The 19,996-nt window shown below is 42.0% G+C and overlaps 2 protein-coding genes across 10 annotated transcripts; one reads left to right on the forward strand and one right to left on the reverse strand.

Annotated features, from left to right (window-relative positions):
• Positions 1 to 198: 198 nt before the first annotated feature.
• Positions 199 to 7,924, reverse strand: LOC111955067 (proteasome subunit beta type-4). Its single transcript, XM_023975132.1, has 8 exons — positions 7,901 to 7,924; positions 4,539 to 4,699; positions 3,788 to 3,994; positions 1,628 to 1,774; positions 1,290 to 1,371; positions 772 to 888; positions 554 to 642; positions 199 to 355 (listed from the first exon to the last, which is right to left on the reverse strand). The coding sequence occupies exons 1-8, from the start codon at positions 7,907 to 7,909 to the stop codon at positions 343 to 345; spliced, it is 825 nt and encodes a 274-aa protein (XP_023830900.1). The 5' UTR covers positions 7,910 to 7,924; the 3' UTR covers positions 199 to 342.
• Positions 5,747 to 18,603, forward strand: rfx5 (regulatory factor X, 5). 9 transcript variants are annotated; one of them, XM_023975122.3, is made up of 12 exons: positions 5,755 to 5,809; positions 7,771 to 7,862; positions 9,262 to 9,411; positions 9,600 to 9,633; positions 9,732 to 9,814; positions 10,318 to 10,401; positions 12,230 to 12,358; positions 12,542 to 12,658; positions 12,991 to 13,069; positions 13,188 to 13,386; positions 13,553 to 13,650; positions 13,785 to 18,603. In XM_023975122.3, exons 3-12 carry the CDS (start codon positions 9,302 to 9,304, stop codon positions 14,793 to 14,795), a joined length of 1,944 nt encoding a protein of 647 aa, XP_023830890.1. In that variant the 5' UTR covers positions 5,755 to 5,809; positions 7,771 to 7,862; positions 9,262 to 9,301; the 3' UTR covers positions 14,796 to 18,603. The 9 variants fall into 9 exon arrangements, with proteins under 9 accessions (XP_023830889.1, XP_023830893.1, XP_023830895.1 ...); XM_023975121.3 differs by lacking the exon at positions 7,771 to 7,862 and having other exon boundaries at positions 5,747 to 5,809; XM_023975125.3 differs by lacking the exon at positions 7,771 to 7,862 and having other exon boundaries at positions 5,747 to 5,809; positions 13,553 to 13,647.
• The last annotated feature ends 1,393 nt before the right edge of the window (positions 18,604 to 19,996 follow it).

Consider the following 19,996-nt stretch of genomic DNA (forward strand, 5'->3'; position numbering starts at 1 on the left):
TCTTGACACAGGGTCCTCTTACCCCTGATGTGGATAAATCTGGGTATTACAGAAGTCCAAAGATGTCATTTCTTCCCATGAATGTTTGCCCTCAGCTCTGCTTGTGTGGACCTTTCCAATTACAGTATATGAATATATTTCAATTTCACCAGATTTTAAGCCTGACTGTCATTCAAGTTTAAATAACTCACCCATTCAGAAGTTTACAACATTTATTTTTCATATTACAAAAGGGAGGGAGGGTGCTAAATTTGTTACATAGCAGTCCTATCAAAGCGGTAACATTGTAGAATGTAATGGAACAGACCAATAGTGTGGCTTAACGTACAGTCCTTATCGTCCTCATTCAAACCCACTGCAAAAGAAAATGTGGATTCTTGTTACATTGTCATGTGAAATATTCAACGAGCTCTACGTAGTTGTTCAATTAAAATGATATGATCAATTTAGGACAAAAATGACAACTTTAAACAATTTTCCTCAAGTGATAATACTATGGACCTTTGACACTTATGACTGGACAGTCAAGACCGGTTATGTGGCTATAACTTACCTGACCATGTGGGCAATTTCCCAGTTGGTCTCACAGGACATGGGGCCAACAATCTCCACGCCTTCTTTTGTCACAATGGCAATTTCATGCTATAAATAGACAAACGGTAACGTTACAAATAGCTACGACACTAGTAGCTTCAAAATAGAAACATTGACATTCCCAATGTGCCGTTGAAAATAACATTACATTCAGGACAGTTCCCGAGACTGACTCACCCTGTTGTAGGAGCGAGCGTCGCGATAGTATAGCACCTTGAGGCAGCGCTCAATCAGAGCCCGGGCCTCCTCCTTCGTGATCTCCACCTTGTTCTCTACCACCTCCCTCATCAGGGGCTGCATGGATACAAAGAATAACCTTACACTAAACAAACCCAGAAATACTGCAAGGGTCTGTGTAGAACTTCAACTGTGGAACATCCATTTTTACATACAGTATCAACATGAGGTAACATCTTAATTTTATGCAGAAGCATCATGCAGTACAGATTACTTCCAATTATATTCATACAATTTCTTGTTCCAGAAGGGGTTGCCACTATTTCAATATGAACTAGTGTAGCTCAGCTCTACAACCTGAAAAAGGAATTACAACTTTAGCCAATCTTTCAAATAGAAACTATGGCATCTTATCTTTCAATTGCTAAAGATAAATTATAAACTATGAAACGTATAGAAGTTAATACTGCCACCCAGTAGCAGTCCACTCGTGTTTATTAGCTCATTTGTCCTCTCACCTGGGCCAGGTAAGCGCCAAACCCTGTAGCCACTGTAGGTGCCTCATAGGCCACACCCAGCTTGTCCACGTAGCCCAGGAAGCTAGAGAAAAATACAAGTTATTAATTTATTTTGTTGTAGCTAGCTACTATAATTATTTATAGCTGCAGATCCCCAGTCAGTTAGATGTTAACATCGAGACCAGGGTAGGAGGTTTGTTAAAGGCAAAAACGAACATGACAACGGGCACTCCCACATTTCTAAGCAATTTTAAGAGCTCTACCTCTTGGCATGAACTCTGATAAGGACAAAAAAAAAAAAAAAAAGACTAGTTAAAGATGCTGAAAACTCAGGCCACCTCTTGTCATTGTAGAATCCACCGATGACCACAGTGTTCCACAGTGGGTTCATCTTGCTGCGGCGGTTGTACATTACCCGCGTCAACCAGGAGTGGATGGCTTTTGGGCTGTAGCTGTGGCCGTCACCTAGGAGCTCCTCATCAATCCTGGGACACAAACAGAGAGATCTGATCACTGGTGGTCCTCAGGGAGATAACCAAGCAAAGGAAATGATGCCAGAAACCATTCAAACAAAGCAGCCCCTCCAGAATGTTTCTCAGTCTCTTCCCCACCTTTAAGATGTCTTTAATGCTTCTAGAAAAATTGCAGGACACAAGATCAATTGGTGGAAGTCTGCATTACTACCTCAGTGGTACAATAACCCAGAGTCGTCTATTCCTATATATCCCCCAGTAGTCCAGAATGTTTTATATCTTGTCTGAATGTATCCCTCCTTGCTAAATGTTGTACTGACATTTTAATAAAAAGTATTTAGAAGATGTAGAAACAGATGGACTACATCTTACAATTTCACATTTCAGTGGTTGAACATCCATTCATATTTTTTTTCCAGTTTCAACACCACTTTATGGCGATTGAAAGAAAATGTACTCCTTAAACTCCAAATGTATCTGGAGGAACAAAAAAAACTATCCATATAACAGAGACAAAAGACCTCAGGTGGAATAAGCCTCCCAAACTTCCAGGGGTACCATTGGTCATTTGCTCTGCATTCACTTGCTACTTGGCTAAATCCAGAAGCTTCCTTGTCATGGCATGCAATCGTCATGTTGACCTGCACAGATTACAAATGTTCCTCTGAAACAATCTAAATTAAGATTTGGCCCTATTATTTCTCTCTCCATTTGCAGAATCACCCAACTCCAACCGGTACCTCCAATTGCACCATCCCTACGGTAAAGTGTGGTGGCAACATCATGCTGTGGGAATGTTTTTTGGCGGCAGGGACTGGGAGACTAGTCAGGATCAAGGGAAAGATGAACGGAGCAAAGTACAGAGAGATCCTTGATTAAAAAAAACTGCTCCAGAGCGCTCAGGACCTCAGAATGGGGCAAAGTTTCACCTTCCAACAGGACAACGACCCTACGCACACAGCCAAGACAATGCAGGAGTGGCTTCGGGACAAGTCTCTGAATATCCTTGAGTGGCCCAGCCAGAGCCCGGACTTGAACCCGATCGAACATCTCTGGAGATCTGAAAATAGCTGTGCAGTGTCGCTCCCCATCCAACTTGACAGAACTTGAGAGGATCTGCAGAGAAGAATGGGAGAAACTCCCCAAATACAATGTGCCAAGCTTGTAGCATCATACCCAAGAAGACTCGAGGCTGTAATCACTGCCAAAGGTGCTTCAACAAAGTATTGAGTAAAGGGTCTGAATACTTATGTAGATGTGATATTTCCGTTTTTTTTTCCTGTCTAAAAACCTGTTTTTGCCTAGTCATTATGGGGTATTGTGTGTAGATTGAGGGGATTTTTAAAAAAAAAAATCTATTTTAGGACAAGGCTGTAATATAAAAAAAAGTGGAAAGTCAAGCACAGGTGACCAGGAAGGATTAGCACAGGTGAGAGAAGGCATACAGTTCTTACGGTATCACAGATGCAGCTTATAGAATGCATCTCTCTGCACCTTCTGTATAGGAATGTGTATTGGAGCTATTTATATTTCATATGTGCAATAAAATGGGAACTTCACCCGAAAAGGTTAACATTTGTAAAGCTGATTCTTGTGGACGTGTTATGGACGGCTCTCTCCTGTGCCAGTAACTTTTCGTAGGGAATCGCCACTAAATATACTATGAACTACTCTATTTGCTGTGTATGTGCCTGCTTGTGTATTTGCTATATATGTGCCTTGGTCCATGATTGTGAATGGAAATATTCACAACGTATTGGGCTCCCGAGTGGCACAGCGGTCTAAGGCACTACATCTCAGTGCTTGAGGCATCACTACAGACAATCTGGTTCGAATCCGAGCTGTATTACAACCGGCCATGATTGGGAGTCCCATAGGGTGGCGCACAACTGGCCCCAGCGTCGTCCGGGTTTGGCCAGTGATGGCCGTCATTGTAAATAAGAATTTGTTCTTAACTGACTTGCCTAGTTAAATAAAGGAATTGTAAAAAAATATTTACGTTTCTGAAAGAAACCTTAAACTTACACCATCTGTTCGATGATCTGCTTCATGTACTGGTAGTCTGCGTAGTCGCCGGAGGCACCCAGGATGGTGTTGTCGTTCACTTTCATGAGTCGAGAGATGTTACGGAACCGTGCTAGGGAACCATAGGAGCCCAGCATATCAGCTGCGATTATGACGCCACCTGTAAACTTCACTCCCAGCACTGATGTTCCTGTCACCATTGGGTTTCTTGAGTTAAGGGTGGGAAAAATGTGAAAGTTTGTCATGAGTAAGTCTTATTAGGTAACGTTACACTACAAATGCAATACAGAGGGATGCATGCTGAACTGCTGGACGTTTATTTAGACTCATGCATATATAATGAAACTATACCGGGAGTAGGATTAATTAAATAATATGCTTCAATAGTATCCTTTATTGTGGTGAGTTTTGTTAACTAGTTAACTAACGTTACCTCACTGCCATGTCATACTAGCATTAACCACCATACGTACACTATGATTAGGTAGCCAACTAGCGAGGCATAGATGGGCAATTTATCATCAGCCAATTTGTTGGAAATAGAATAAGAAATCCCGAGAGCATATGAAGTTTAGTTAGATACCTAGCTAGCGTTAGTAGCCCAACATAGCTAGCTGGCGTAGCTAACATAACTAGCTAGAGTAGCTACATCGACTTGCTCCACCATGATGATGCAGCTGACCGAGGAAATCGAAAGCGTGAGGACATTATTAGGGATCTGTACTCAAATGACTCAAAATGATTTACTTACAGCGTGTGTTTGATAGGTCCGCATCCTGGGGTTAGACTACTGCCTGGAAATGAATAAAATTGTCCGGGTTTTGGTCCATTCTCCCAGAAATTGAGTTTCAACCCGCTTGGATCCATGTTGCAAATTTGCGGATGTGACGACAAACCTTGTTTTGTGTTCTGCTGCAAAGAATATGGAATTGTGGGATACAGGAGGCAGACAATTTTAACTGAAGCACAAAATTACATCTCTTATTTCTAACCACATGTAAACGTTTACCAGTAGCATAATCAATACAAGAAACTCAACAATAGCTGTATTAGTTTTATTATAAATGGTCAACAATAGCTGTATTAGTTTTATTATAAATGTTCGATGATTTAGTCCAAATGAAAGGAGTAGAAACAGAGGAGTTAAATTGTACTAAATGCTGTTAGAAGGTCAAGTTTACGTATGGTGCGTTCGTAAATTCACTCTGGAGTGCCAGAAAACACTGAGAGTGTGGTCTGGGCGTTCGTAAATTCTGAGCATTTCGTTCTCGGAGAATTCAGAGCGCACATTGGACGCTCTGGCCGGGGAGTAGGGTTGATCCGAACGTTTTGACTTCACAACAGCTGTCAAGCACCCAAGCTAAAGTTAGCTAGCTTGCTATCTACTTCCAGACATAAATGAGAGAACACCTCACTCTGACCATTTTTCTCAACCTAGCAGAGCTGGTTAGGCAGTGTTCATGTTATCCAGAGCGTTGGTGACTGTAAACTGTGCAACAATTTAAATACGCTTTTTTTGCCGACATTTACTGACACCGGACATTTTCAACGGGTGTTGGGTGTTCGTAAATTCATCAGTGCGCTCTTGCCTAGTTAAATAAAGGTTAAATAAAATAAATAAACACTCAGTCAAGAGTGCTTTGAAAACGGATCGCCAGAGGGAATTTACGAACGCACCCGTAGTAAACTAATTCTAGATCTGTGAAAATCCGCCCCAATAGGAAATAACATATTCCCATATGTGTATACCAATCAAGTTTCTGTCACTAGGCAGAATATTGCCAGACGAGCCATCAGCTCAGTTACTGGGCAGACCAGTCATAACGCCTCCTATCAGAATAATCTTTAGCAAGAAAATAAAGCAATTGAACCAATAGAATTGAAGTTGCACTTGGTATCTGAGTAGAATTAGAACAATCCACCAATTGGAATTGACGTTTGCTTTGTAGTCAGGCAGACATAACATAGTTGTCCAATCACAAAAAAATCTGAAAGGGGATTTTTGCTGTAGCTTTGGCTCAGGTACTTTCTTTTTCTTTTATAAAATAAATACTTAAATAGGTTTTTATCATATATATCACAGAATAGTATGTGCAATATAAGCATTACTTTGATTTATTGTTGAAAAAGTTTTAATTCTGTTAGAATTCATGTTTCAAAAGATGTTTCAATGCTCGCTAATGTTAGCATTTAAAGCTAGCCCAGCTAGCTAGCTATCAAGCTTAGCTAACGTTAGTCACTTGCTAAGATTAAATAACAGCATTCAGTGAATCTACAAGTGTTAAATGCCTGTCGAACTTGTTTTGTTATCTTTGTTATATGTGCATTTCAATTCCCAGAAAACTGACAACCAGTGTGTGGCTAGCTAGCCACAGTGAATTGAAACATGTTGTGTGGATAAACCCAAAAAGCGGGAAGTATGCAAATTGTAGAATAGCATATGCCGAGACATGAAAAAGCCATTGTTAACGGTCTCAAATAATTAAAGTTGGTAGCTAGTTAAGAAGGCGAAGCGAATAGCTTGCAACGCTAGTGAGAAAAAGACCCGTCATGGCTGGTAGTGTTACTCCAAAACCATGCCTCTTATAGTATTTCGGCACCGTGCTACTGTAGTGACAGCCTGGTGAGCCAGCTTCACAGCGGCTGTACTCTGTCATTGCTCAATGCGCCATTGCATTATGCCTATCAAGCTTTATAATAATGAACACTTCTGTTTTAGTTCTCCTACTTAATCGCCCTATTGTCATGTTTTGGAAATGCAGACAGCATCGTGCATGTTTTACTCCCATTTGTTATTATTATTCCAGACACTGATAGTGCGGTAGTGGGAGTGTCGCTGGCTGTTCAATTGACTGATGTGTTTTCTATTTTGGTGAAAGCCTTGTAGCTGTTGCACGCTTCATTGTACTAGATCTTGGCTATACAGTACACACCAGACTTTATCATTTTAAAAAAACAATTAAAGGCAAATATTGATAGTACATTGAATATATTGACAGGAAAAAAATATTCTATTTCACTTTTGCAGTACAATCCATTATAAATAATCCTGAATTAATCGTGAATAACGATGAGAGAGAAAGTTACAGAGGGTCAAAGATCATACCCCCAGCCAAGACATGCTAACCTTTCCCCATTACCAATAACAGGAGAGGAGTACGATCTTTGACCCTTTGTAACTTTCTCACTCATCGTTATTCACTATTAATTCGGGATTATCCGTAATCATGGTAGAATCCACATTAGGTTAATGTAGAATTGTTTAGAAACATATTCTATTCCTATTTACAATAAAGTGACTCCAAAATGACACTACATAATTTATATTGGGCACAAAATGATCTGAAACACAACTAAAACGAAGTAGAAATGCATCCAACGAGTTTGTAGTCACAAGCTTGATGTAGTCATTGCGTGCTATGAATATGGGACAAAATACTAAACTTTTGACTACTTTATTTATAATAATCTTTAGGCGTGTCATTAATTTTGACCCCTACAAGTATTACTTGTTAGACAAAATCATATCAAATCAAATCAAATTATATTAGTCACATACGCCGAATACAACAGGTGGGCAGGCACCTTACAGTGAAATGCTTACTTACGAGCCCATAGCCAACAATGTAGTTTAAAAAAAATACAGATAAGAAATAAAAGTAACAAGTAATTAAAGAAAAGTAACAAGTAATTAAATATCTTTCTCTGAGCAATTGTATTAGTATAAAATAATATAATTTCCCAATTTGTCTAAGCATACAATATTGCTCAGTATTTCAATTACTTATTTTATACAGTCATTATTGCTCATTTTTTCAAGGGTGTCAATACTTTCGGCCCCCACTGTATATCTCTCTATTATGCGTGGGAATACTTTGGAACAGATGATTTTACCCATTGGTCAGAATATGCGGTTTTGATTGAACACCATACTTCATTGCATTCCATTAAATCTTATTATTGAACCTGGCTGACAACTCCAGGGTGAAGGAAGTTTCTGATGAACTCCACCAACAGAGTGGAGCAGAGAACAGGCCTTGTGGAATTCAGCTCCGACTACATCGATTCGCCCAAGGTCAATACTTCAAAACATTTCAATTTTGAAATGCTTACCTTGTACATATGTTTGTCCTCTGTAATTGCATGTCTTTCTTTGTTTGCTGAAATCCATACTTTTCAATATATGTCAATCAAAAACTGCCGACTTGTTCCTTGTTGAGATTCAATTGGCACATGCACACTTGCGCTGAGTTGCCATCTTAGTGCAACAGCAATGAGCAAACAGTCTGGTTGTATTTGACTAACATTTATTGAAAAAGTATGGATTTAAGCTGTTGGGTTCTAACTTGAAATATCCTTATTCATGTTACCATATTAGAACTGGGTGTATGGAAATCTACTGAGTGAGAAATGGGAGTGCAAAAAGTTTACATTCTATCAGAACATGTTATTGTTAAATCTCATGTATCCTTTGGAGAGGAGAAGGGCAACAGCCTGGTTTCAGTCACTGATAAGGTAGGACAGCCATGAGTTAGGGAGGAGTGAAGAATGTGGGCCGAGATGTATTGGCTATCCAGATGTGCAAGGAGGAGCCTCCACCTAGAAGGAGGGTATAAATATATGGGCCTGTGTAAACATGTCTTTGTCTTTTCAGCTGTTTGACCCAATGGGTGAATAAACTTGGTTTGAGCTTTGACTGGTTGTCTGTTAGTTTTTCACTCTGTTTGTCAGAACCTAACAAAGCAAACAAAGAAAGGCACGCAACTACAGAGGATAAACATAGGTAAATGGAAGCGTTGCATAATATTTTCAACATTTTTTATTGACCTTGGGCATGTTGTCGGAGCTGAATTCCACAAAGCATTGTCTCTGCTCCACACCGTTGGTGGAACTTATCAGAAACTTCCTTCACCATGGAGTTGAGTTTAGTCAGCTACATTGAACCCTGCCAACTCATATCAGTACTACCATCATCATAGTCAGGTATGATCCTCAGGTGTTACCTTCCTAAAGAGCTGCTATTGTCAGTTTCCATTTCGATTTAAATGGAATAAAATGAAGGCTTCTTCTTGTCATCTTTTTTTTCACCTTTATTTAACTAGGCAAGTCAGTTAAGAACAAATTCTTATTTTCAATGACGGGGAGTTCAGGGGCAGAACAACAGATTTTTACATTGTCAGCTTGGGGATTCGATCTTGCAACCTTTCGGTTACTAGTCCAACGCTCTAACCACTAGGCTACCTGCCGCCCTGGGCAGCATTGCTGTTCTTGGGTAGCTTATCAGATGAAAAATCACTAACATTGTGCATGTCCAATAACCAGCATTGTTGAGCATTGTTGGATGTGGAGGGATATATTTTCCATTCTCAACTAAAACTAAAATGTACTTTTAAAATGTAAAATGACAGCCCCCAGCCAAATGCCATAGTGCTTTGAACAGTTTTATCACATTTACCCTCCTCTCCTAATTTCAGAGGCCTCAGGGTGCGTTTGCCACCGCTGTGTGAGCAAACAATGACGGAGGACAGGTTGAAGGCAGACCCCTCCAAGCGGGAGGGTCTGGACTCAGGAGAGGGAGACACAGAGCCTAGCCTGCTGCTGCAGAAACTAAAGAGCAACATCTCGTAAGTCCCACCCCTCTGTCCACACAGCCACTGCTTAAATGATCAAAATGGACAATAAAGATTGTGTCGTATCAGCACCCTCTCCAACATTACCTGCTATTTATCTCATACAGCTAATCCATCAGTCTCATTAGAAAGTCTTCAGAAATGTGTTTGGGTCTAACTGTAATTGTTGTTTCTTTTCGTAGTAAGAATATACAGGGAAAAGTGGACGTTATCTTGGTAAGTGACGAGACATCTTTGGTATTGTATTGTGTATGAATTGCCTTGTCTATGAATGGTTTAAGACCCAGATTCTCCTATGTCTCTCCTACCCACAGCAAGATGTGCAGCGCTTCTCTGACAACGACAAACTCTACCTTTACCTCCAGCTGCCTTCTGGCCCCAGTTCAGGGGAGAAAAGGTGAACATCATTATCATCAGCAATCACTCTGGGTCTAGCACTCTATGATTGTCCTCCTGGTGGGACATATTTGTGTCTCTTCAGATGACTGAAGAGGCTGATGTATGACCCACAAATCCCACTAAATAGGCCAGTGTATGTGGCGGTAGTGGTTGATAGTGGTTGATTCAGTGGCATGGTTGAGGTCTTTTTCATGTTGTGCAGCCCCACTGTGGATGGCCTTCCCCCATTTGTTTTATTTCCATTCAGTCCGTTAGAGATGCATTAGGTGTCATGCAATCAAGCATTAAAGCAGTGCTCCATCCAGAGGGGGTGTACTGTACCTACCTACTGGTGGTTTAAGGTTTGTAGAGAAGAAGTTTTGATCTGGATGTTATTGTGTACTTTTGAGATGCAAAGATTCTGCACAGGTCTGCGCAGATCAACAGATTTCAACAGACCATGCAGATCTATGTATCTCGAACATGCACACGTCTCCAAATTCCACAAACTCTTTTTCTCAGTCTGGCAATGGCCCCGCTGGCACAACTTAGGCGGTGGTGTATTTCTGCATCGATGTCAGCTTTGGAGGACAGAACACTGCCAAGGTAAGGGAAGAGGTCCACGTTTTCAAGGGTGTTATTGTCAACATGTACACACAGAAACTCAAGGAGCATACAAAGCTCAATAAAGGTCAGAGATGTACTACATCTGTTTGACAACCAGTCACATATTGACTTTTTCCCCAGTAACACTTAAAAATATTTATAAATGCTGTTATAAGTAGTTTATAAACTCTTAATTATTTAGTTAATAGTTTATCAATCGGTTAAAAACAGTTATGACACAATGATTGAAATTGTGTGATTGTTATTTTGGTGCATGTCAAAATGTGAGTGCACATTGATTATTATTGTTGCCAGTTCCACAGTGCATGTTTGAGCTGGAATAAAACAGCAGCAACATGAACCATGTGCTGGCTTTTCATCTTATTATTTGTTAACCTTTTCTGGGGCTCAGCACCGTTTGAGAAGTTTGGGATGTGCATATCTTCTTACAATTTAAACATTTTTTCTCACCACCTTAACTATACTAAACAAAAATATAAAGGCAACATGTAAAGTGTTGGTTCCATGTTTCATGAGCTGAAATAAAAGATCCAAGAAATGTTCCATGTGCAAATGCCACAGATCTCTCAAGTTTTAGGCGGAGTGTGCAATGGGCATGCTGACTGCAGGAATGTCCACCAGAGCTGTTGCCAGATAATTGAATGTTCATTTCATAAGCCGCCTCCAACGTCGTTTTAGAGAATTTGGAAGTACATCCAACCGGCCTCACAACCGCAGACCACGTGTAACCACGCCAGCCCAGGACCTCGTCTGAGACCAGCAACCCTGACGGCTGATCAAACTGTAGGGTTTGCACAACCGAAGAATATCTGAACAAACTGTCAGAAACCATCTCAGGGAAGCTCATCTGCGTGCTTGTCGTCCTCACCAGGTTCTTGACCTGACAGAAGTTCGGGGTCGTATCCGACTTCAGTGGACGGATACAGATGAATCACGGTTTCAACTGTACCGGACAGATGGCAGACAGTGTGTATGGTGCCGTGTGGGCGAGCGGTTAGCTGGTGTCAAAGTTGTGAACAGCCGGTGGTGGCGGTGGGGTTATGGTATGGGCAGGCATAAGCTACAAACAACGAACACAACTGCATTTTATCGATGGCCATTTGAATGCACAGAGGATACCATGATGAGATCCTGAGGTTCATTGTCGTGTCATTCATCCACCGCCATCACCTCATGTTTCAGCATGATAATGCACGGCTCCATGACGCAAGGATCTGTACACAATTCCTGGAAGCTGAAAATGTCCCAGTTCTTCCATGGCCTGCATACTCACCAGACATGCTACCAATTGAGCATGTACAGGATGCTCTGGATCGACGTGTACAACAGTGTGTTCCAGTTCCCGCCAATATCCAGCAACTTTGCACAGGCATTGAAGAGCAGTGCGACAATATTCCACAGGCCACAATCAACAGCCTAATTAACTCTATGTGAAGGAGATGTGTCACGCAGCATGAGGCAAATGGTGGTCACACCAGATACTGACTGGTTTTCTAATCCACGCCCCTACTTTTTTTTTTTAAGGTATCTGTGACCAACAGATGCATATCTGTATTCACAGTCATGTGAAATCCATAGATTAGGGCCTAATGATTTTATTTAAATTGACTGATTTCCTTATATGAACTTAACTCAGTAAAATCTCTGAAATTGTTGCATGTTGCGTTTTAGATTTTTGTTCAGTGTAGTTTCAAAATGTGTACATTGAACTGTCACTTTTTTCCTCCACAAGAAAAATATATTGTTTTATCAGCAAAAGATGGCTGCTGAGATATACTGATAGCTTGGTTATGTTTGTCCTGAGCAGCAGCAGCAGCAGTGACCCCAGCTCCTTCAACACAGCTGACCAGCTGCACACCTGCAACTGGATCCGTAGCCACCTGGAGGAGCACATAGACACCTGCCTGCCCAAGCAAGACGTCTACGAGACATACAAGTAAGTTATTGTAATGAGGCACAGCTGTGACTGTGAATTAGAAATGTACTTGTGAACCCGGACTACCTGCACATCAGTAAGAAATACTCGTTTTTTGTTTTCCATTGCAAACGCTTTGCTACGGTGTGCCGTAATGAAAACGACACAGCTAATGTTATGATCTATTGCCCCGGAATACCCCAGGAGATACTGTGAAAACCTGCAGCACCGGCCTCTGAGTGCTGCCAACTTTGGGAAGACCATCCGTGACATCTTCCCCAACATCAAAGCCCGGAGGCTCGGTGGCAGGGGACAGTCCAAATATCCTTTTAGTCTGTCAGGAGGTTGTTTTGGGAGGCCCTTTAAGTATTTTAACACAATTTTACTTTTGCTTGCCACAACTGCATTGACACCTGCAAATTAAGTATTCAAGCGTCTCCCTGAATGCTAGATGGAATTCAGGGATTCACCTATACTTCAATGCATCCTATTTGCATCCTATTTTTATATTGTTGCACAATGTGGGAAATGTGGATAGAATGATGCCACCGAGTACAAAGGATCAAACAAGTATTACCATACCCTCTCCACTTATCAATAGGTTGCGGTTCCCTTTTCTGTTTTCAGTTCATCCTTAACTCCTCCTCTGACACGTATTGTTATAGTGGAATCCGTAGGAAGACAGTGCTAAACATGCCACTGTTGCCAAACCTGGACCTGAAAAATGACCCAGTATGTATGACTAGTCAACTGCACTTCCTGTTTATATGATAGGACACAACCATTGCTTTTGCTATAGTTGTGTGCAAAAATGACTCTCAATGGTGATTAAGACTCTTCTTCCATGTAGTCGGAGCTGACGGAGCTGGTGCAGACCTACAAGCAAGAGGTGACGGAGGCGGCTTGTGAGCTCATCTGTGATTGGGCCCAGAAGATCCTCAAACGTTCCTTTGACACAGTGGTCGAGATCGCCCGTTTTCTTGTGCAGGAGCACATCGTCAACCCGCGCTGCAGCCAGGCTGAACTCGTCACTTCTGCCGCTATGGCAGGTGAGTCTCAGTGTCCTCATTTCCATCTTACTGTGTTCAGTCGTCCTCGTTACACTGTATTCAGTCGACCTCGTTACACTGTGTTCATGTCATCTCCAATACCATCCGCAACCAACTTATGGTTGGAATTTCTTGTAATCATCTGTGATTTTTCTCTGTCTCACAGGAGGTCCTGCAAAGCCCCACAAGGTGATCAAGAAGAACCCAGTACCATCCAAAGGAGGTGGGCCAGAGACGGAAGGGAGCGGCTCTGAAGCTAAGGTAGTGAGTGCATCAACAATACCCTTTCAAAGACTAAACGCAAAGTACATGAACACACTGCTGGGCTGGAAGTTGTAATAATGAGCCATGTCTACTTATATTGAGTTTATGTAACACAATGATGTTGTTTCTCTCAGAGGGATAAAGACGTTGGGGATCAGTCGTTGCCAGGGAAACTGCAGTCCAGTGACAAGCCAATGAAAGGGGTGGAGTCTGTACGCCCGGGGGGTCGCGAATTGCAGGTGGAGGCTCTGATGAAGCACTTGCCCCGAATCCTGCCTCGCAGCTCCGTCCCGGAAAAGTCCCAGCTTTCGGTGTGCTCCTCGGCCCCTTCGCTGGCGCCCAAAGACGCAGGTGGCGTGAAAGTCATTACAATGACTGCCCTGCCCCAGCAGCAAGGGGGCGCTCTCCCCGTCATGATCCTCCCCCAGAGCGTCAGCCTCTCCTACCCCGACAGGGAAAAAGCCCCGTCAATCACCATGGCGCCCGTGGCACCAACGTCGGTGGTGCAGAGGGCCCGCACAGCGGGCAAACGGGTCCCCGAGGCGACAAGCGGGGGCCCCGGGCCAGGAGGCACGCCGGCCAAACGGAAACGAGGACGACCCAGGAAGCCACGGCCAGAGGACACTGCCCCCCCGCAGCCGCCCCCTCCACCCTTACCCTCGGTCAACCAAGCCCCTATCATGAATTCCCTCACCGGAGGGGTGATCCAGAAAGCCTGCTCTTCCTCCGCCTCCCAGGTGGTGGAGGTCGTATTCCAGGACCAGCAGGCCTTGGTACTAGGTCAGCTGCATTCGGTAGCGGACACAGGCGACCCAGAGCACCGGGGCGTGGTGCTCGAGACTGACCCACGGCCCGTGCTGCTGTTGTCAGGGGCCAGTCACACAAACTGGGACATGGGCAGGGCCATGGTAGAGGTCATCCAGAGGGCCCCGAGACCACCCACCATCATCACCAAGAACAACAACAACTCCCAGTCTACCCCCCAGCACCGCCTGCCCCTGCCCACTTTGCTGGAGGATCGAGGTCAGGTGGAGATCACCCTCACTCCCACGGAGCCTTCGGAAGATCTGCCGACCCCCACCACCCAGGCTAGCTCGGAGGGCCGCCCTGCGCCTGATGACAGCACTAAGGTTGAAAGACCCTAGCACTGGCCCTCCCAGTCCCGAACCTCACCCTCCTTGTCCCAGAGACTAGGGAGCACTAAGGGACTTTATACTACCCTCAGCATGAGGATAACCACGCCCAATCCCCCAATCATCTTCTCCCAGGTAGCAAGCTTCATCTTGCTCCACACAGTCCCTCTCCCATCTTACCGATTGGTGGAAATCCGAGATTGGCGGCACAGAGAGCCAAGATTGATGGAGCCAAACCCCTGTTGACCTTCCATTAGTCCTTGCATTTGACAATGTAAAAAGGTCCGTTTATAACTCTCTGCTGTGACTCTAACTGCATGTTTTTCTTTGTAATTGTGAGCGAAGAGATAGTTAAAGGCGTCTCCATACTCCTGAGATTGGATTTCTTGTAGTTCTGATGATGAGGAGGGGCTATTTACGGGTTCGGACCATTCGAGGTTCTAAGTGCTACTCTCCCTGAGAGGAACTCCCCTCAAAGCGTTCTTTTTTAAATCTTTGGTTGTGTTATTTTGATGTTTGTAGTTGTGCTTTCAAATAGACTTCCAGAGTAAAGGCGTCCGCATGCTTCCCAGACTAAACAGTTTGGAAGAGTTTGTGCATATATTATGATGACATCATCATGTCATCATGTTCGGGCACATGCAAAAAAAATTCTAGAGGCAAGCCGAAGTCGGTAGCTGAAGTCTACGCCCCTTCGTCAGTGATTGGTCAACAGTCGGGATTCTTCAATAAAGTCTTTGTTGTCATTGAACAAGAGACGACTCATTTTCATGCACATTATTTCATTGAGAAATACTGCAACAAACATCTTAGTTAGATGTAAAATTGCGCGACTAAGATCTTTGTAAAAACGTCTAAATTAATGACAGATTTCTTGAGTTATCTTAGATGAATTCTGTCTATTTAGAGGAAGTGTATACTGACTCCGGCGTCTCAAAATGGACAAACAGTACTATTGCTGCACCGTCGTTGGGTTTGCCAAGCCAAGTGTGGCTAGTCGCCAACCACACTGAAGCATGCTGACGCCTTAAGAAAGGAGAAGGCATGACACTGCTGGTGCAACTACATTTAAATGATGCCCCTGTCAGGCATCAGAACTGTATTCTAAAACATTGTGTGACAAGATTGTGAGTTTGCCCCCCTTCCCCAAAACCCCTAAGCTGGAGTATGACGGAAAAGCGAGCACTTACCTGGGCGTAATTCCAATATTACAGCACTTCCTGTTAGCGACTTAGTGTAGATGACAAAACATTATAGACACCATATAGGCAAGACTATGACAAACAGTCGTTTAGGTTTGCCTTTGTATTTTGAATTTACAGCACCTCAGACAAAGGCATCAAAGCACAAACCTGCGAGCCTAGTGTAAAACCTTGAGCGTGGCAAAGAGACTTAATGGAATATTAGAGCTGATTTCGTAAATAATTTAGCCTGACGCTAATGTAGTTTGCCAAACCCTTTTTTATAAGTACCTGTATAAACTCTAGTACAATAATATAATTTTCACAATTTCAAACTGTCTGGCAGAGACAACTGTTGTTTAGCCACCATTGCCTGGCTTTGCCTAGGGGTGCATACATCTTATGTGGTTTACGTAGCAGTACATGATAATGTAAGATACTGATACCCTTCTCTCCAAACCCAGCATATTCTCCAAAGTATGATCAACCTTAAATAGGCTGGTTATGTGTTCTTTTTTTATACCTTCCATCCTTTGACAAGGGAAGATTTCAATTTGTAATCTCCAGCCTTAGCCCTTTTGGAATTAAATTGAAACAGATGTCAAGAATATTTGCACTGATATGAAGAATGCAAAAAGGGAAGAGCCTGTTAGTTAATAATAGTAATGATTACTAGAAATTATAAACTGGGTGGTTCGTGCGCTGAATGCTGATTGGCTGAAAGCTGTGGTATATCAGATTGTATACCACAGGAATGACAAAACATTTATTTTTACTCTAATTATATTGGTAACCTGTTTATGATTGCAATAAGGCACATCGGGGGTTATGTTTAAAGGCTGTATTTAGGCACTCCCCGTTGCGTCGTGACTAAGAACCGCCCTTAGCCCGTGGTATATTGGCCATACACCACATCCCATCGGGCCTTATTTCTTAATTAAACAATGATTAAAAACATGATTGTTATGCTTGAGGTAGTTTTGGAACAAGCAATGTTAGCTTTATTTTTCAATGGAGTTGATTGTCAAATTTGACTGAATTGAGAATAAGCACAACAGAATTATACTTTATTATTAGCTTATGCCACGTTATTGTCCTTTTGTAAACTATGGGCTTATGAAGAGACAAACTGGATGTAAATTCATGGTGCATACATTTGGTGCTGTAATGGTGATGACTCAAGATTGTCTACACACTACGCTATTTTCCCGGGAAAACAGGGATACCCTGTCTGTCTTCAAACCCTGTAGATTTTCTTCCCTGCCTGTATGTAGTACAGGGGTGACCAACCATACATACATGTGGCCAACCTTCTTGTAGGCAGGCTTTTGTCCCTGCCCTGTTCTTACACACCTGATTCTATTCTACTAATCAACTGCTCATTATTAGCTAAATCAGTTGTGTTAAAGCAGAGCTAGAACGAAATCCTGCACACTTTGTAGCTCCCCGGTGAGGACGGTGTGCCGCCCCTGATCTAGTATATTCTATTGGTCTGTTAATTGTGTAATTACATGTGCATAGTTATAGTAACTCACCTTATCCTCATTCATGACATTGGACTATGAGCTAGCAATGATCTCCCGAGTTGTATTAGTCAATCGACAGATCAAGTTAATATCAGTAAAAGAGGTAGGTTTGAATGAAGACTACAGATTAACTGTAGGCCCAGGGGACTTACATGGGAAACCTCTTCCATAAATAAGTATATGTCCTTTAGTGTGCAGTCAAATGAGTATTGCAGTAAGTGAATGAGTGAGTGGGAGAACTTTCACTGTGGAGCCACGGTGCTCAAAAGAAACGGGTCAGAGAATCAAAGATAAGGATCGGGATACGGGTAGCAGTGCCTTGACCTTAACTGCCGGTTAAACCACATCATGACCGACCACGGTCAAGCTTTGCAGATGCTCTGTTGATGCTGGTAACACTCTAAACTAGCCCGGCTAGCTATGTAGGGGTTAAGTAGCTTCATAGCTTTGCTTTGCGGTTTGTTTGAGTTCATGCAAATAAAAAGTTTGCAAATTAGTAATTTTGCTCTTGTTGTTTTATCAAATCTATGAAAACATTTTATCATATGTGCTTTTGTGGATATAAGTCTGTGAAGTTTCATTTATTGTACAGGTCACTTGAAGTACAGTTTTAACATGAATGTCTTTGAATTTCAAAGACACTTACAGTTCAAAGAAACCTATCCATGCATGGTTTTATGTGACAGTGATTCTATTACTCTAAAATAAAAAATAAAAACACTGTTACTCCTAGCTTAGAAAAATGTCAAAACTTAAAATGTATTGACTAGGGGTTTAAAAATGGGATGTGTTATCTGTTTTAGTTTACATGTTTAACCCCCAGGTTGTGTTTTGCACTTTATTCATACCGGAAGATTAACTAATTTATAATTGGTGTACACATAAAAACAGAATCCTGATTTGATAATTAAGTGTCACACCTTACATGTTAGTAATTGTAATCCAATTCGTTTTTTTGTAAATCATCGTCTCAGAGATTTTGTGACATTTACATCTATGCTTCCTTTAAAAAAACACAACTAAACAAAATGATGCCAACGACTAATGTGAATATATTTTCCTATGCTGACTGTAATAAATGTTGTTAAAGGTAACTGGAGGGATGTTACAGTAGGTGTTGATCGTTTCTGTGTCATTTTTTAACTCTTCTCTTAAAGTGGCAATCAGCAGTTGAAACAATAAGAAAGTGTCCTCTGTTTTGTTAAAAAGCTGAGGGATGGGGCTAGAGAAATGTAACCACTTCATAGACAGAGCTATGGATGCAAGGACTGACAATCCATGACATCACAATTATAGTTTTAGTCATGTTTTGAGGCTATACAGTGTACATTTACTTTGGGAGTAAAACAAGATTGTATTTTGGGTTCTTAGGGGGTATGAGAGTTGAACTTAGCTCATGAGGCATTTATAACCCACTGGGCACAAATTGGTTGAATCAATGCTGTTTCCACTTCATTTAAATTACGTTGAACCAACGTGGAATAGACGTTGATTTGACGTCTGTGCTCAGTGGGAAGCTATATTCTTCCAAGAATTAATGGGTACGTATAATTCATTTATAAATCCAAAAATCGATGTAGTGTAGTTACTGCAGATTGCCCCTTTAAAGACACACTCCAGCTATTGTTTTACTTTTCCTGTTTAAAAATAATATCCCACATATAAAGACAGTAATGTACAAACAATTAAGGTTGAAAAAATGTTTTGAGCAAAATAGTTACCTTTTTTACACAAGTGTAAACTTCATCGAGTAGGCCATTCAATGAGTTGGTCTGACGGTGCCCTCAGATGTCATCGGCCTCCCGGCTTGCTTGCGGAAAGCTAGAGAAGCAATAGAGAACATAAGAGGAAAGCCCCCCCCACCCACTACCTATTGTGACTTTTGTTAGGTAAATCAGGTGATAAATTAGCTGAAAAGGAGACTGGAGTAGGACTTTAAGAAAGGGAGAGGGAGGGCCATTGAGGCAATGGAGCTGTTTAGGTTTATTTGTGTTTAATTTCTGCTTTGTTGTTTGTACTTATATATACAGTATATATAAAGAAATATGTTCAAGAGGCCTTTGCTTTGAGTTCTTCCTAGTCTCGGAACCCATATTAAGCTCTTCCAGACCAGATGCTATCACTGGAGAGTAAGGAGATTCTACAGTCATATGAATCAAATTCAGTCAATGATTGAATTGAAGTTTGCTCTGCCTGGCCACAGTGGCTAAGGGTCCCAAAATGTTTGTTTTTTTCCTAACAAAGTATTTTCAGAATCGCAGCCCTAAATTATGAAAAGTATGTTATGTATTGTCTAATCATTTGCTTGTAGATTGGGTAGTGTACCACAATGCACTTTCTGGTCCCAATGATCAACCAATTTACAGAAATTCACCCGTTTTACTGGTACCAGGGATTTTACTGTACCACAGTGGAGTAAAAGGGAAATGAGATTTCAGGCCAAGGACTGGTGTCTCGTCCCACATTGGCCACCGGGTGGCATACTATGCACAGACCAGTGGAGGCT

The sequence above is a fragment of the Salvelinus sp. IW2-2015 genome, linkage group LG30 (genome assembly GCF_002910315.2).
Source record: "Salvelinus sp. IW2-2015 linkage group LG30, ASM291031v2, whole genome shotgun sequence".
Lineage (NCBI taxonomy): Eukaryota > Metazoa > Chordata > Actinopteri > Salmoniformes > Salmonidae > Salvelinus > Salvelinus sp. IW2-2015.

What these genes read in the sequence shown, in the direction of transcription:
- LOC111955067 (XM_023975132.1), bottom strand. An exon ending in GGACCTATCAAACACACGCT is followed by an intron (nt 3,995 to 4,538) that starts GTAAGTAAATCA and finishes CCTTAACTCAAG; the next exon opens with AAACCCAATGGTGACAGGAA. An exon ending in CAGATCATCGAACAGATGGT is followed by an intron (nt 1,775 to 3,787) that starts GTAAGTTTAAGG and finishes TTTGTGTCCCAG; the next exon opens with GATTGATGAGGAGCTCCTAG.
- rfx5 (XM_023975121.3), top strand. Translation starts at nt 9,302, where the DNA reads ATGACGGAGGACAGGTTGAAGGCAGACCCCTCCAAGCGGGAGGGTCTG. An exon ending in CACTTCTGCCGCTATGGCAG is followed by an intron (nt 13,387 to 13,552) that starts GTGAGTCTCAGT and finishes TCTGTCTCACAG; the next exon opens with GAGGTCCTGCAAAGCCCCAC. An exon ending in GCGGCTCTGAAGCTAAGGTA is followed by an intron (nt 13,651 to 13,784) that starts GTGAGTGCATCA and finishes TGTTTCTCTCAG; the next exon opens with AGGGATAAAGACGTTGGGGA.